This window comes from Venturia canescens, chromosome 4, assembly GCF_019457755.1.
Source record: "Venturia canescens isolate UGA chromosome 4, ASM1945775v1, whole genome shotgun sequence".
Taxonomy (NCBI): Eukaryota; Metazoa; Arthropoda; class Insecta; order Hymenoptera; family Ichneumonidae; genus Venturia; species Venturia canescens.
Genome location: NC_057424.1, coordinates 22748471 through 22764351, shown reverse-complemented (window position 1 = coordinate 22764351; position 15881 = coordinate 22748471). Strand labels below are relative to the sequence as shown.

At 42.3% G+C, this 15881-nt stretch overlaps 1 protein-coding gene and 1 long non-coding RNA gene across 8 annotated transcripts; one reads left to right on the top strand and one right to left on the bottom strand.

Annotated features, from left to right (window-relative positions):
• Positions 1 to 2270: 2270 nt before the first annotated feature.
• LOC122409764 (group 3 secretory phospholipase A2-like) lies at positions 2271 to 15842 on the top strand. Of its 2 annotated transcripts, none has more exons than XM_043417551.1 (5): positions 2271 to 2915; positions 4732 to 5030; positions 8799 to 9116; positions 11709 to 12020; positions 13559 to 15842. In XM_043417551.1, the coding sequence occupies exons 2-5, from the start codon at positions 4798 to 4800 to the stop codon at positions 13749 to 13751; spliced, it is 1056 nt and encodes a 351-aa protein (XP_043273486.1). In that variant the 5' UTR covers positions 2271 to 2915; positions 4732 to 4797; the 3' UTR covers positions 13752 to 15842. The 2 variants fall into 2 exon arrangements, with proteins under 2 accessions (XP_043273486.1, XP_043273487.1); XM_043417552.1 differs by lacking the exon at positions 11709 to 12020 and adding an exon at positions 11212 to 11436 and having other exon boundaries at positions 2674 to 2915.
• Positions 9245 to 13497, bottom strand: LOC122409777 (uncharacterized). 6 transcript variants are annotated; one of them, XR_006260758.1, is made up of 6 exons: positions 13225 to 13497; positions 13079 to 13154; positions 12052 to 12158; positions 11506 to 11626; positions 11294 to 11424; positions 9548 to 10344 (listed from the first exon to the last, which is right to left on the bottom strand). It is a non-coding gene; the product is annotated as an uncharacterized lncRNA (long non-coding RNA). The 6 variants fall into 6 exon arrangements; XR_006260761.1 differs by having other exon boundaries at positions 12052 to 12154; XR_006260756.1 differs by having other exon boundaries at positions 13279 to 13497.
• Positions 15843 to 15881: the final 39 nt, after the last annotated feature.

The following is a 15881-nucleotide window of genomic DNA, read 5'->3' as shown; positions in this document are numbered from 1 at the left end:
TTCTTTCCGTGTGTTAACTTATTCGCGTTACGAGGAACAAGTTTCGAGCTTTTGGAGTTCAGCGCGTCTCAAAACTCCTAAAGGAGGGTGGATCACGAAATAAAAATAATCAGAATTTGATCAAATTTGGTGATATAACATTCTTTGGCGTCAAGTATAGAAATACAATTTTTTCAAATTTTTTTACCACACGGTTATCGAATAATTGAGCGTTAAATCGAAGTTCAGTTTAGTGCTCAATTACTCGAGAGCTATGTGGTAGAAAAATCTAAAAAAAAATGATATTTTCATACATTTTTAAAGAATACACTTTTTAAATTCTTTATATTTTTAACATGGTTTAGCATGGCAACATTGTAACGTCGCGGAATCCCTCCCTCCCTAAATAGATCGTTGACGATTAAAGATTTGTTCTCCGGATCGTTCGATGAATTTTTCAAAGCCGAAAGAAACGCAGCTGCTGTTCCGAGGTGGCCGCGGAAGTGCTGAATGCCCGAATCGACTATTTTTCACGCGCCCTCGTCGAAGCGTTCGAAACGTTTTTCGTCACAGTTCAAGCGTCGTGGATACAGGACGCGCTAAGGACTCGAAATTTCGTCCTCCGGGGATAATGGCACTGTCGTCGCCATCGGCGATGCGCGATCTCAGCGAAGAATTCAAATTGAGTGGATAGAAATTTGTCCCGTTGCGGTTAAACGCAAAAACCGACCTTTGGAAAAGTGCCAATGGGCTGATACACCGAAACCGATACCGACACTCAACAGTGACACCTTTGAAAGTGGCGAAAGACGTTCGAGTTAGCGCCCGTTATCGCCTATGTGGGCGCGCGCGCTCGCGCGAGAGTCTCTACGAGTCGTGAGAAATGCGAGAAACAAGGAAGATCGAGCGGCGATCTCGAGTGCCGGGCGCGATTGCTTCTACCGTTCGAATTGCATAATTTATAGTTCGAAAATCGGCGGTATCTGGAGAAAAAAGTGTCCGTGCATCGACTATGACCGCAAACATTTTTATCAATGAGGCATGTCCTGGCCCCTCCTGGGCGCGACCGCATTGACCCAAATCAGCACTTTGCTTCGTAGTCAAAGAATATTGCATTCGGAAACGTCTGAAAGAAATATTATTTTATTAGGGAGGGACGTGAAGCTTGAGAAAAATCGTGTTAGCTTAGCGAAACTCTGAGAACACATTTTTTAATATTATTTCTATAGCTTCTCCTATTTTTAATCCGTCTCGTTCAACCATTTTTTAGTACTACATCATATCCAAACTTTCCATACTCAAAAACAAATAAAAAATGCTGATGGGTTAGGAAAGAGTACATGTGGGCAAAATTGGAGGTCGTTTCATTCCGTTTTTTTAATATTTCGCATAAATTCCACCCAAAAGTGACGTATTTTGGGGGGTTCATCCTGAATAAACGGGATAACGGAGATAAAAACAATCGATCGATGAAATTGATTGTTTTTTCGTATTTAAACACGTTTGCCTAAGCAATAAGACGAAGCCTTTGAAATTTGATACGCGTATCCGTTTAAACTCTGTCCAAATACCAAGACTTTCTTGAGCAAATGAAGATTTTTTAAAATGCACTATCGTCGAGGAAGCTCCGTTTTTTCGTTATTTTTCGACTCTTTTCATCGACAGTATCATCGACTCTTTTCGTTAGCACACGTGAAAATTCTCACTTGGCAACGCGCAAGTGGTTCGTGGAATCGCTTCCATTGAGCTTAGCAAGGAACATTTATTCGCAATTGTTCACGAGTTCGCCTCCCAAGTTTCTTATTCCAAAAACGAAAAGTTTTTTCCCGCCCCCGCGCGACACCGAGTTGCTTGAAGAAAAAAAAATCTTTCTCTCAGTCTCGAATCCCTAAACGGAGCATAGCAAAAAAATGTTTCGCTTCCGCGAGTCGCAAGCAAGTATATCTCGTCGCGAGGCGGAGCGTGATTCGGATTATCCAATTTGTATTGACGATAACTCGGCTAACCCCGGGAGCAATCCCCCCGAGAGGTTACCGAAAGCACCGAGAGAAAGAGGCGATTCTCGGAGCGGGGGAGGAGCGGAGATAGAAGCATCTCAACGAAGAGCGACAGTCATAAATCTGAAGAACTCTCCGGAGGATCGGAGCTCGAAATCGAGTGCAAATATAAGCGTGCGTCCAGTAAAAAAAAGCGCGGCGGCGAGGTTGGACAGCACGATTTTGACGCGTCGCGTCTTTTGTCCTCTCTTCGTTCGGTCTCGTTGAGTCGCGGTGTCTCGCTCCGCGCGCACGAAACAAAGTGGCCGTTCTCTCCGTGTAGCCGTCGCGAAAGATATCGTATCGGCCGGCGGGTGCACAGCGCGCGAGCGAGACTGCGAGGGCGAGGCGAGAGGAGATGGAAAAGTTGCCGGGAGCATCCGGAGACTCGGGGGGTGAGACTCGCGAGAGGATCGGATTCGGGGGACTCGGCTGAAGCGAGCTGAGACGCCGAGGAGAAAGCAGGAGGAAGGAGAAATGTACGACACACACGTATACACTTTTGTACACCGCACCCGCGCGCCCGATCTTCCGTTCTTTGACAGCGGAGGGTTGCGTGGTGGGGGCCTCGTCCGAGGTCCACGACGGGGGGTGGTCTGGTACGCGGTTGGATCTGGACAGCCACCAGGACGTTCGAGTATTTAAGGGAGGTCCACGGCCGGTGCGCGCCAGTTTCATATCGCCGCGCTTCGACCAGCACGAGGTTCGATCATTCCGATTTCGAATTAGAGGACCGAGGCTCGCCGCGGTCCACTATCGCTCGTCGGCAGCTCCCGCTTTGCGCGCATGCGATATTATTATTGCAAACGAACATGACGAGATCTCGGTCACCGTACAGTGCGTAGAAGGAACAACGGGAACGACGCTTTGCACGTGGTGCGGACGCTTCGAGACAGTTCGGTGGGTGAAGCTTACTTGGCATTGGAATTATCTGCCCCCCCCCCCCCCCCCCCCCGCTCTCGATCGAATATCGCCGGAAAATCATCGGGGAATTGAACTTTTTTTTACGAATTTCAATCGTTCCGGTAGGGTCGAATGAAAATTTTATTATAAACGGCGACCCGGTAACATCGTAGAAATTCAAATCTCGTGCCGTTTTTCCCTCGCACCTTCTCGAGGATTTTCGACTCCCGTCACTCCGTACCGGTTTTTACTCCCGACGTTATTCAATGAGTCTATTGAGAGCTGAGAGATAAACCTGTTTAGTGACGCGCCGCAAAAAGAGTCGAGAGCCCGTGTAACCGCTGCTTTACTCTACCGCAACGGCTTTGACGACTTTTCTCCCATTCTCCCCTTCCGTTGGAACTTGCAGCCGCACGTTTGTTTCCTCGACTTGCCGAGTCTTTGCGATAATCGTTCGAGCGATCGCATTCCGGAAATCACTTTTGAACGATAGCGCTTCTTTTTCTTTCGATCGAATCTCGACACTTGGACAACATCGAGAGCGAAGCTAGACTCAAAAGTCACACTAAAAATATTCTAACGCGGTAGGCTCGATGCCTCCAATGAAGCAAGGAAAAACATTGAGAAATTTGTTAAAAAACTGTCAAAGCGTCAGCTATTTGTTGCTCACTCATCCGGCAACGCGAACCTTGCCACGTAAAGTTGTCACGTTCCCCAAATACGATCGAATTTTACCGAAACTCATTAAGGAACTCGAAAGAAAGTATCGATGAAAAAAACTCGGGTCAAGGAAACGAATTAATTGAGTAATGTTCCAAAATACATTGCCAAATTTCCTTTCCGCACGGAGATAATTAAATTTGAAAAATTACCGTCCAGTGACGACAGTGCGCTGACGAGCTGCAATTCGTCGTATTGTTATGGGAAAGAAATTGAATTTTTCTATAAAAAAATAACATTTATTTTTCACAATAGAAACTTTTACCGAAGATTTAGCAAATTTTGACGTCACCGTGAATTTTACGGCGCTGCACTGTTAAAATTTACGCACGAATGTTTGCGCTAGGACGCGGCTATACCGGGAACATGGCAGGAGTATATTGTCGCTAAATCGGCCTATTTCCCACTGTGTTTTTATATGCTCAGCCCTTTCTTGAAGTGTGTAAATCAGCGTTTCAGTGTGCTACGGAATTCGGGAACGAGTGATCGCGATACCTGCGCTAAGGCAAAGACATTTAAGCGCGATGCACCGTAAAATTGACTAAACTTTTTGTAAATTTTAGTACACGTACGGTAAATTTCACTGATTGCAATATTGACTATAATAAAACTGAAAATTCAGCAAAATATTGAAAATTTAAGAGTGCGTTACTGGAATAAATATTTTTCGTTAACTCGTCCCCGCAGTCAAATATATCCGGTTAATAAATATTACCGTTTAACCCTTAGACACTACACTCGTGCAAATTTGTACTTGAACTTTCAAAAACTTTTTATTTCATGCGCACGAATGTACGAAATTACTCTTACGAGACTTTTTAGGGGTAACAATTCCTCAGTAGTCGATCACAATAATTGAAAAAATTGTAAAATAAAGTTTAGTTACAGAAAAAAGTCGAAATTGAAGAAAGAAATTTTGAAGCTCCAGAGACTTGAAATTTTCGTGGGTGCAAATTTGCACCAGTGTGGTGTCGATCGATTCTCTCCGTGCGCGAACCGTTTATTATATTCGAATCAGACGATTTTCTTTTCGCGATCTCATCACGAAGAAATTCGAATAATCGATATGTTCGCATTGCATGAAAAAAAAAAGAAAAGCAGCAGACGAAGTGACCGGAAAGCGACGACGCGCGTGTGAGGTCTAACCGGTGCCTCATCGATGCCGCTGGCATTGAGTCTGCTTCTGGTGCTCCCGATCGTCGGAGCTCTTCACCGGAATAACGAGATCTTTGTGCCGCCAACGAGCGATAATATAACAAGGGGCTACGAGGAGTATACGAGAGAGGAAGATTCACGGGCACTTTCAGTAACGAAGATTCTTCCGGAAGGCCAAGTCGAGAGGATCGCCAGGTGGAAAGGAATTTGCACGAAGGAGACGATCGTCGATTGGGGGTTCGTATGAGATTCGTTGAAAAATCGGTTAGCTCGAGCAGGGCGTGCGAGGCTCGGAGTATTTGAAGCGCGCGAGAGAAGTAAATACGCGGGTGAATCGAACGGTCGTTTGTGCTGCACGCTATTCCAGAGTGGGTCGCGAGGGAACAATGGATGCTTACAAAAACCGCGGGGAGCGAACAAGAGATTTCTTTGACTCAGGCGCAACGTACGAGACACAATCGCAAGTGGAAATTCGTATACGAGAGAACGAAACTTTTAAACGCGTCGCGTTGCAGTCTCCGCTCGAACGCACGCGCCTCCTCGGCACAATGCGATTGGAACCTCGCGCTCTTTCCTCCAAATCACGCTCGAATCATTGCAAATTTAAGGTAGATCATGCCCGAAGGATCGCATTTTGTGGGCGTCTAAATTCGATAGTTTTTTACTCCCTAATTAAAAATATGGGGGACCGGGGCAAAACGGGATACCTAAGGAAATATTGAACTTTTCAGAAGCTCTGTTTATTTTTAGTGCACTCCCAAAAACTAATAAATGTACTGGAATTCTTTTCAATTTAAAAAAAAAATCCGAGGTAAAACGGGGTACCTCTCAAAAACTCATGAAATGTTTTTTACTATGATTTTAATTCAATGCACCTTGGGTGTATTTTGCACCCGTAACGGAGTGCTTCCCACTTACCGCTACAAGCGTTTAAAGCGATCTGAGCGCTTACGGCGTTCTAACGTACGTCGAACGCACCCTCTGTAATTCAATTAAAAATTAATGATGTGAATAATAACGAAGATTGCCAATGTTTATTTTGTAAAAATTTGTATTCTTTATCCACTGAATCATGGATTCAGTGCCAAAATGTGCAGGTGTAACCACACATGATGGTCTGCAAATGCAAACATATAAAAATACTTTTTGTATATCTGTGTAAAAACGTTTTCACTTTGGAAGTGATGTAAAAAAAAGAGAATTTGAAAAAAAAAACAAATTTTTTGAAATAAATGATCAAAATACAAAAAAAAACAAGATATTTTGGAAAAAAATATGTTTCATGTTCTCTTCGGACAAGTATAAAAATTGAAAAAAAAGACAACAAAATTTTTCTCATTTCTCCGATATCCCGTTTTGCCCCGGTCTCCCCTAATCACTTTAAATCAATGTCAGAGTTATTAATTCAATATTGTAAATACATTTTTTCAACTTATCTCATGGCGAATGAAATTACGAGCCATTAATTAATCGGGAATCCCACACCGACCGAACCCCAAGTTTCATTCGTCCCTGGCGAAAATACTCTAGCTTTTTATGTCAAAAATTGCATTAGAGAGCGCAAAGGGCAAATACAAAAGGAAATGGATGAAGGAAAAAGTATAAATAAAAAGACTGAAGGCTCTGACAGGAATGGGCCTACCAAGAAGAAACGAAATGCCGAAATAAGCAAATGTGAGGCTACACGAGTGCTCGTTACCAATTTCGTTCAATCTTTAACGTAACACATCTTTATTACTAGTAATACAATCGTCTCGAATTTTCTCCCAAACCTTCATGGCGTACTTTTTTCATAAACTTCGTAAGAAGCGTTCGTTCGTTATGTGGAAAACTGAACGATTTTTTAAGCATAGTGCCTGTGTAACCCTGCGTATTATTCTTCATATTCAAAGACGTTTGTCTCAATAACCAATGAGACGATCCCCTTAAAATTTGATACGCGTGTCAGTCGACAGTGCATTTAAAGTTTGTGTAAATTTCAAGACTTTGTTAAGAAAATCGATTCGTGCATGGACTACCTTAACGGAGCGAATGTAAGATCGAGTAATCGAAGGCGCGTTGAATTTAGGCGTGATTCCGACAGGCCAGTTGACGAGAAAATCAATGTCGAACGGCGCCTCTCTCGAGGTGAATAAAGACAAAACGCGATTTACTCCTTCCTGCATACGTTGACCGCAAAGCCGAGGGCAAGAGGATCTAAGCCGAAAAGCGTCAAGTTAAGTAAGCAAGGATTAGGAGAGCGATGTTTTCGTGATCTGGGAAGCCACCGAGCTCCCTTTTCCTTCCTACCCTCTGTTTTTATCCAGTCCGCTATTCCGCAAGAGAGATGTCACCGGAGTTGAAAGTGTGCTTGCTCTCTCATCTGCTACGACTCTCACGGGGATACAAAGGAATCCTGTGCGACCACTGAGCGCTTCACTTTGCACTCAGGCTGCTTTCCACCTTCGCCTCAGCCTCCTGCTCTGATCCGCGTCGTACACTCGCGCATCGTTTCTCGGGTTAAACGTCCAAAAATAAGTGACTTTTCGAGGATTGAAGTTTTACTGGAAGTTCGAGGCCTCATGCCGGAGTTGTTTGAGAATTTTTTTTTTTTTACCAACGAATTTCCAATCGCTTCTCATTTTTTTTGAGAGCGCCCGCTCGCTTATCGCCAATTTTCTTTTCGGCGTATCGATTTTTCGGTCTCGTACAACGGATTATCCGGGAGCGTTCGACATTTGAAACGGCGCACGAAACAAACGAGGAACTGAAATGATAAGTTCGTTCGAGCGGAAGTTACACTGATCCGAACGATAGAGATCGCGAACGCGCGCGACAGTCCCGCACGCGCGTTCCTCCAATCGCGCCAATGTCCGCCGCATCAATCATGCATTAACCATCATTCTCGTGCGGTCGTATTTAATCTAGCGTAAATCGTTATATACGCGCGACCGTTCACCATTGTCTACGAAAGTGGCCGAAACTGGGGACAAGAAAGCGCTGCACCGCCGACAGAACTTTTCACTTATAATCTTCTTTGTATTCCGAAACGTTTGGAAATCATGCACTATGCAAAGGGAAAAAACCTCGAAATGTTGTGAATTTTATGATTTTACACGCTCATGCCGATCGACCCAAATCAGTATTTCGATTAATTGGGGAAAAAACAATTTTTTTTATTATCAACTAAAGCCGCGGGTAACAAAATGAAATTTTTCGACCAAACATTTTTAAGGACGGGATAACGCGTCTAGGGCCCAATTTTAAGAATTTTTTACACGCTACGGATAATAGCAAATCAATTTAATCGATTGTCACGTCATATTACAATATGTGAAGAATATTTTCGGAATTTTTCAAAGCCAAACATCAATAACTGACTCGATGGTAACAAATCTTCGGAGACACTTCAGAAAAAAGTTGTCGACCGGTGAACAGTGCAAACCGAAATCGACTCGACCGATCCTTTTGAAACTTAGCATCGTAATTCCTCACACAATTGACCAGGTATCTGTGAGAGGATTTTTTCTTTCAATTTCTAGCATTTTTTGTGACACTTGGAAGTGAAAACACTGATTTTCGCCTTAAAAATGAGCCTATTTGTTATAGTAAAATTAACAATTATGAAAATTTGGAAAAAATCTCTCGCAGATTTGCAACTTTTTTGCAAAGTGCCTCTGACCACCATCGAGTAAATTATTGACATTCGAGTCTGAAAAATGCAGGAAGTCTTGTTCATACATTGTATTATGATGTCACAATCAATAAAATAGATTTTTATAATCTGTAACGTCAAAAAAAATGCTTAAAATTCTGTTTCCCAGAATTGACGTTACCCCGCCCTTAATGGGACGTAAAAATCGAAGCTGAATCACCAAAAGTAACGTCGAAGCAACGAGTGTAATTGTGTTGACCAGGATTACTTGATTCAGCAACGAAGAACGTTGCCGCCAGACCGCGACAGATTCGGTCTCTCGGTGGGCATCGAACTAGGGATGAAAATTTGGTTGGTTCTGTGTGTTGCAGCCACACGAACGTCGCACTGAGGGAAATCTTTTTGGGGGACAGCGAGAGAAAGCTTCAGTTGATATACGAGGGTGACAGATTGACCGATTGCATCGAGGCCAATCTGAACGACGATGATGACCTTGATTGCTCGTTTAATCAGCGGAAAGAAGAAAAATCAACGAAGCCGGAGATGAGAATCGAGGTCCTCGAGGGCGACGAGATCTACGAGAATTTTCCGATTTTCCGATGGCTCGATTCGAGGATAAATCTTCGCGAGCGTTGCGTCCACGCGAGAGCGAGGGCTCGCGAGCAGTCGGTGCTTCGGCAGAAGCACAGGTAAGATTCTCAAAACGTTTGTCCGGCTCTCGCTTCCTTTTGGACGATTTCAAATATCGACACGAAGAACCCCCCGTCGTCTCGAGACGAGGAGCTTTATTCGTTTTCGCATTTTCATTATCGTGCTATTGAACATTTCCTAAATCATTTAATGAACAATGGGGACAATCTTCTCACGAATTTATCGACATTTCATAGACGCTTAACGCAGGGGACAACGTCGTTGTTGACGACGACCTCGAACCGTTCCAAACGCGGCTGCATTCCGCGTTGACACTCGTTGCATGCCAGTACCGGTAAAATCGGGACGGAAAACCATTTGAAAATGTCTTTGGAGCTTTTTTTAACGCCACAATTTTCGAGTTTCGAATCGACTCTCATTAATCTTTGAATGCGCGTTCCTTTCGTTGCCTCCGATTCTACAAAAAAAAAAAAAAAGCCAGAAATGTAAATTCAAACATTGAAAACGATTAAAATTTATCTCCACAGTTTTTTTGATCGATTTTTTCTACGGGAATGCTCAATCTTATTTATATATTAAAAAAAAAAAGAAAAAAAAAATCACAAACACATGCCCATGTGAAATAAAAAAAGTTATTTCGTGCCGGGACGAAGGAACGTTCGTAAAAGAAGATACAAGGTGTTCACAGCTGGGGGGCACGCTCGCCGAAGCGATACACCGACCGGTGTGCTCGTAGCTTATCGAAAAGTTGCCACACACTTCGGAATTATTTATGATAAACGAAGATTGAATTTTTTAGACAAAGTTATGTCGTACGAGTCGGTTTTCATTAGTCAAATTACGGAATTCGTTATTTCACATTTTTTTTTTTTTTGAGAAAATACTTCAACTTGAGAAAATATTAGACTTTTTAAAAGTTCGAGAAGCTTCGTGCATTTCTCACTCACATACATCAAGAAACGCACAAGTTTTTTGCTATTTCTGAAAAACAAAATTTTTTTATGCGCCACAATGGAATTTGTCCTTGACACTTTTTTTTTCTCTAGGAACAGTTGAAATGAGGCAATTCTTTTAGTTTCTTGTTTTTTAATGTTCTTTTAAAATCTCATTTTTGCAAAGTTTCTTCTTTTTTTTCCTGAACGAACTTCATGAAAATTCTGACAGAGTTCCAATGCCTCTTTTCTTCTGGTAATAGGGGAATATGGGCACTGTGATCGTTTTGTCCCACAACGTTGAAATCCGGGGCAAAAGGGACTCTTCAAAATTCTGAAATATTGTAAAATTCTTAAATTTTTTTCTTCGAGCCCAAACTACTTTTTTACCCGAAATTAGCCTGAACTGGTGAATTTGGAGGAAAAATGGAGACATGGGGGAGGAGCAAATGGACACGCGTGGAACGTGAACTTTTAGAAAATTCATAAAATTATCCTTTCGCTGATCCAAACCCTGTTCTGACCCTGAGTTACCTTGAATCGTTGAATTCTAGGACGAAATGCACAAAAAATTAAAGCTTTAGAGCCAAATAGACTCACGTAGAATCAAAAATTCGATCGACTTCATAAAATTCCTACTTCGATCCCGAACATCACAGGGGTCACATTTTATCCGAAAACAGGTCCCGCGAAATGTGAAAATCGTCACTTTTCAATTTTCATGCCTTCGAGAAGTTGTGTTTTACCCCGATAATATTTTTTAACGAAATTCGGTAAACTAGGACCGGAAATCAATTGTGGGAGTCAAACGTGCTTGAAGGACCATCTGTTCATCAATAAAGCTTGCTCAAATCGTCAAGTGTCCAACTCGCTCATATTCCCCTGTACAAAAGAAGATGCGCAATTTTTGAAGTGCCTCATTAGGCCCCGTCTCTCCAACATGCGTTGCTCCTTAAATATTTGACGACTCGATGAATCGGTTGAATTTGAAGGATCGCGTGAAAAATAAGTATGGGGTCGAAACGGGTGTGTCGTTCGCGCACCGACGGCAACGAGAATCCGCGATTGATGCATGAAAAGGGCCAAAAAATTAGCGACGCGGATGCATGGAGATCGTGTAATGGGAAGAAAGGGGGTCGTCGGGAATAGTCGCGTTGTCCCCGAAGGCGACTAATTAGTGAGGCTCGTTCGGAATTGTTAGGAGGATCGGAAGGAGTCTGCAGCGGATGGTGATCGCACCGGGTACAAAGTGGTGCGGTCCCCACAGAACGGCAAATACGTACAAGGAGCTCGGGGCGTTGGATCACGTGGACCGATGCTGCAGGAGGCACGACCACTGCTACCGCGCTATACCGCCCTTTTCGGAGCGCTACAATCTCTGGAATTATATGCCTTTCACCTTGAGTCATTGCGGCTGCGATCAGAGGTAAAAATCCGAAAGGAAACAAACTAAAGATTAAGTGAGAGAGAGAGAGCGAGAGAGAGAGAGAGTTACAATAAGACACGAATCGTCATCTCTTGATTATTTTCTTCCGCATCGACAGACGCGCCTCGTCTCACGGGGGTTTCTTCGAGCCGCCGCTTTCCCCCTTTAATTCCCGACGAAAGAGTATTCGCTAGAAAGAAAATAAAAAAATGATTAAAGTACGGTAGTTTTGACAGTTTGAGGGACACGCCATATTGTTGTACATAACGCAGGCACAGGAATTTACCGAAGGAAAATATAGCTCGAAGATTGATGATAAAGAAGCGGACAGAGAGGATACGGAGAGGTAGAAGCAGGAGTCGGAGTCGTAAGAGAAGAGAAATACTGCTGATCCCCGGTACGCAATGGTGCGGACGGGGTAATCGAGCCACGAAATACACGAATCTCGGGGCGTTCGGGAAGGCCGATTCCTGTTGTCGAAGACACGACACCGCCTGCCCGTTTTACATTCCTGCTTTCGATTCCCGTTACGGCCTCTTCAACTGGGGCATTTCTACGATAATGCATTGCACTTGTGACGAGCGGTAAAGAAAAGGAAAAACAAACAAAACATACCAACAAACGAGACGATCCGCACTTGTAGAAGATAAACAATAGAATAGGTGTGCTTGCAATTGTCCGCATCGATTGGACCTACCCAGCCCCCGTAGTGCCTGTTCTTTCTTCGACAAACAAATAAAAATAAATTAAATCAACGAAACGGTTGCTACGTCGAAATGCTAAGCTTCTACACGGAGAGAAAATTCGAGTAAGAACTGCTATGATGCCACAGTAGTAAGCTTTTATGTCCTAATATTTATTCATTCTTACGAACGTACATTGTGGTTTTTAGTGAAGCAAGAACTCGATGAAAATTTACGATGCTCGCAACGTTCGAGTCCAACGAAATTCACGAAAATGTCATTTCTAACTCACCCATTCTTTATTTCACGAATCAATCGTGTAGACTGGATAAATTGCAAATTAGGCAGGTAACCAGAGTCGGAGAATTACTGGAATTGTTGGAGAATCTTTTCAAATCATATCGTCGGACTCCGACGTTGCAAACTTCGGTGTCATGAAAACAACAGCGAGACGACATTAATTATTCTACTTTACAGTTCATCCTCGAGTCAACATAAATTTTGCAGCGTTTCCTCGACGAAGTACTACGTAGGAAAAAAAATAGCACGGTTTAAATCTTTGTCAGAGGAAAATACGCAATTTAAAAGTTTTTATTCGAAATTGACTGGGAAATTACAATGTTTTTGGTAAAAACCTCCAAAATCGACGACGCTGAAGTTTGCAATGTCAGAGTCCAACGAAACGAAGGAAAAAAACATTTGTAATTGACCAATTTTCGATTTCATCAAGAATTGGGGCAGGTTGAAAAATTACGAATTGCAAATTCGGCAGGAAACGAAATTTGAGAATAACTGGAATTATTTGAGACTTTTTTACATCATTTAGTTGGACTCCGACGCTGCCAACTTCGGCGTCATCAACGTTGGCGATGTAGAACCCTTACACTACGGTGTCATAGCAACGCTATTTTTTTCTCTCCGTGTAAATACTCAAGCGCGAATGAAATTCTGGTGTGTACCACAGTAAATATTCAAACGTGTCGGCGGATCGGCGATACTTGTATTCGAGAGCTCTTGGAATTTGACTGTGATCAACTGTAAAAAAAGCAATTGAGAAATTATATTTATAAACGACACGAAAATTACAACGTTTCTGATAAAAAACCTGCGAAATGGGCGACAAGAACCCTTAACACTGTGGCGACGTAGTAATTCTTACTATTTTTTTCCCTCCTCGTAGTGGATTCGCGAGGGCGGTTCGTAGTTGAATGATAAATCTTTCCTACTCTGTGCGCGTGGCTATATTGATGTGGCGAAATGGTGTAACTTTGATTAGAAACGCACAAATTCGGCTAGAGATTAGATCGTAGCGAAGCAGCAACGGAGAATGGTAGAACACGTAGAGCGCGGGCATGAGGCATCTTGATTGAATGCCCTTCTCAACGAGTGATGATCGCTTGCCCGGTTAATCGGCCCGTCGTTTTCCATTGCTTTTCCAGTTTTCGTACGTGCCTCAAAATGGCCGGTACATCCTCGGCGAATTTCATCGGAAGGATATTCTTCAACGTTGTGCAGACCAAATGTTTCGTGCTGAAGCCCCACAAGGTTTGCACGCGCCAGAGTTGGTGGGGGAAGTGCGAAAAACACGAGTACAAGAAACAAGCTCATCTGAGGAACAATGTTCCTTATTGATGTCGGCGGTTCAACGGGCCTCGCAAATACTCACACAGCTCGCTTTCGCCGCGTCTCCGAGCGGAACACCTTCGACCGGCCTCACGGAGGATGCATCGATCCCTCGCAACCCTCGCAACAATAAGCGGAAAACTCGCCCATTTTTTCCCACCCGATCGAAACTCTCCGACACGAGGCATTGTTGTTTCGCGCTTTTAACTCTTCGATAGTCGCGATAAGAGGATCTCTCACAGCCAATAGCCAATTCCTGTGCGACGCTCCCCTCCAACCGCACCGAACGCTGCCGAAAACTACTGGACAGCGGCCGAGTCGACCCGAGCCATGGGTACTCGCCAACCGATTTTAGTCGCACAGTGGGAGAAAGTCACGCTCACGCTACCCGGTGGTAGGAAAGAAAATAATTTTTTTCCTGAAAAAAACATTTCTATAAAAGTACTAATAATATATTTGATTGTTCGACAAGTTGAAAAAAAATTTAGATTACTCTCCGATTTTTTACTGAAATTAAAGTGTGAGAGAAAGTCTCATGGCGCGACTATCGAAGGGGTTAAGAGTATCTTATAATAATATACCTCTGCGTAACGAGAGATTGTCGAATAGCACAATCGAAATAGTGTCAAAGACTCAGGGACGTGATATAATTACACCGTTGCTTAAAATCGGCTCGTCAATTTATGTAATTATTCACAACGCGTGACTATCGAGATATTAAAAAAAGTCGAGGGGAACGGTGATATAAGTTATGAAAAAAAAAGAAGACGATGTCAATTTGAAAGATTAATGACCGCATGCCGGGTCAACGAGGAGGAAACTTTTGACTGTTTTTATTTTTCTTTTCTTTATTTAAACATTTTTTTTACACTTCATACATCCTTTACTTCTCGCGCTCACTGCCAAACGAGATTTCGTATTCTATTTTCAAACTAACTTATATAGACGAAACATATTAGAAACTCGAATGCGTAGCTGGGCTACTCGAAACAATAAAATAATATGGAGTACTCTCGACCATTCTTGAGAATATCGTCGGGATAAGCAGTCCAATTCAGTCGTGTTTATTTTAATGACGGCTAGTTTGTGCTAATACGCATGGGGGCCGACCGAGGCAGGATGGGCTACTTCTTTTAGGCAGTCAAGAAATTTGAAGAAAAAATATTGGAAAAAACCCAAAAAAAAAGAAATTTGGAAAAAAAATCAATTTTTTCCGAGTACCCCGTTTTGCCCCGGTCTTTCCTGTATCCGTGTGTGTATAATGTATTAAAACATCGCGATTAGGTCAGAAAACTGTCGCTTGCAGTATGTGAATTTTTTCTCGGTTCATAATTTTTAATGTTGCTCCATTGAAAGAAAGCACCAAGATTTTTTTGTCTTCACTTATTTTCCTCGGTTCAATTAAAAAACGAAAGATTCGATTGTACATTTATTCACATAATATTTAAAACTCGATCGGGCAGTTTGAAAAATGAATTTAAAAAAATGACAGTTACTGGTTCTGCGCTGGAACGATAGGAATACTGACGGAATTTTCTACAAGGACGAATGACAAACAATGTTATCGATACTCGTTTCGTTGTGATGCAACAAAAATTTATTTTTCTATTTGTCCACTTTCGTTGTCTGAAAATGGTTGTTTTTATTTTTTGTTTTATTTATTACATACTGTACCGAAATTCACAACAAAGCTCTGGACAATACGAAAAATGTTGGTTGCGCACGCGATTCGCCAATCATGTAATACATACATCATGGATAAAAAGTGAAAAAATACACTTGCAGTATTTATCTAAAAGCATAAGATAATATATTGACTAAATTCCTGTCCTCGTTGCTTTTGAAACAAAAGAAATTGAGCACGTGCAAAAGAGATGATTAAACGGTGATTTATACACGATCGAGGAAAATGCGTAATATGGTTAATAGAAAAGGGTAAATCGTACCGAATTTCAAGTTCACAGAAAAGTACATTCGTAGAATGATATTTACACAATTTTCAATTTGTGATAGGCAATTTTTTATATATATGTAATCAATATGTAACGAAAGTAAGGATTATGTAATAAAGAGAAAATGAGTGACAAAAATGCATGGAAATTTCATTTGTTTTATTCGTGAAAATAGTCGATCGATTTT

What these genes read in the sequence shown, in the direction of transcription:
- LOC122409764 (XM_043417551.1), top strand. Translation starts at nt 4,798, where the DNA reads ATGCCGCTGGCATTGAGTCTGCTTCTGGTGCTCCCGATCGTCGGAGCT. An exon ending in GTGCTTCGGCAGAAGCACAG is followed by an intron (nt 9,117 to 11,708) that starts GTAAGATTCTCA and finishes TACATAACGCAG; the next exon opens with GCACAGGAATTTACCGAAGG. An exon ending in CATTGCACTTGTGACGAGCG is followed by an intron (nt 12,021 to 13,558) that starts GTAAAGAAAAGG and finishes TTGCTTTTCCAG; the next exon opens with TTTTCGTACGTGCCTCAAAA.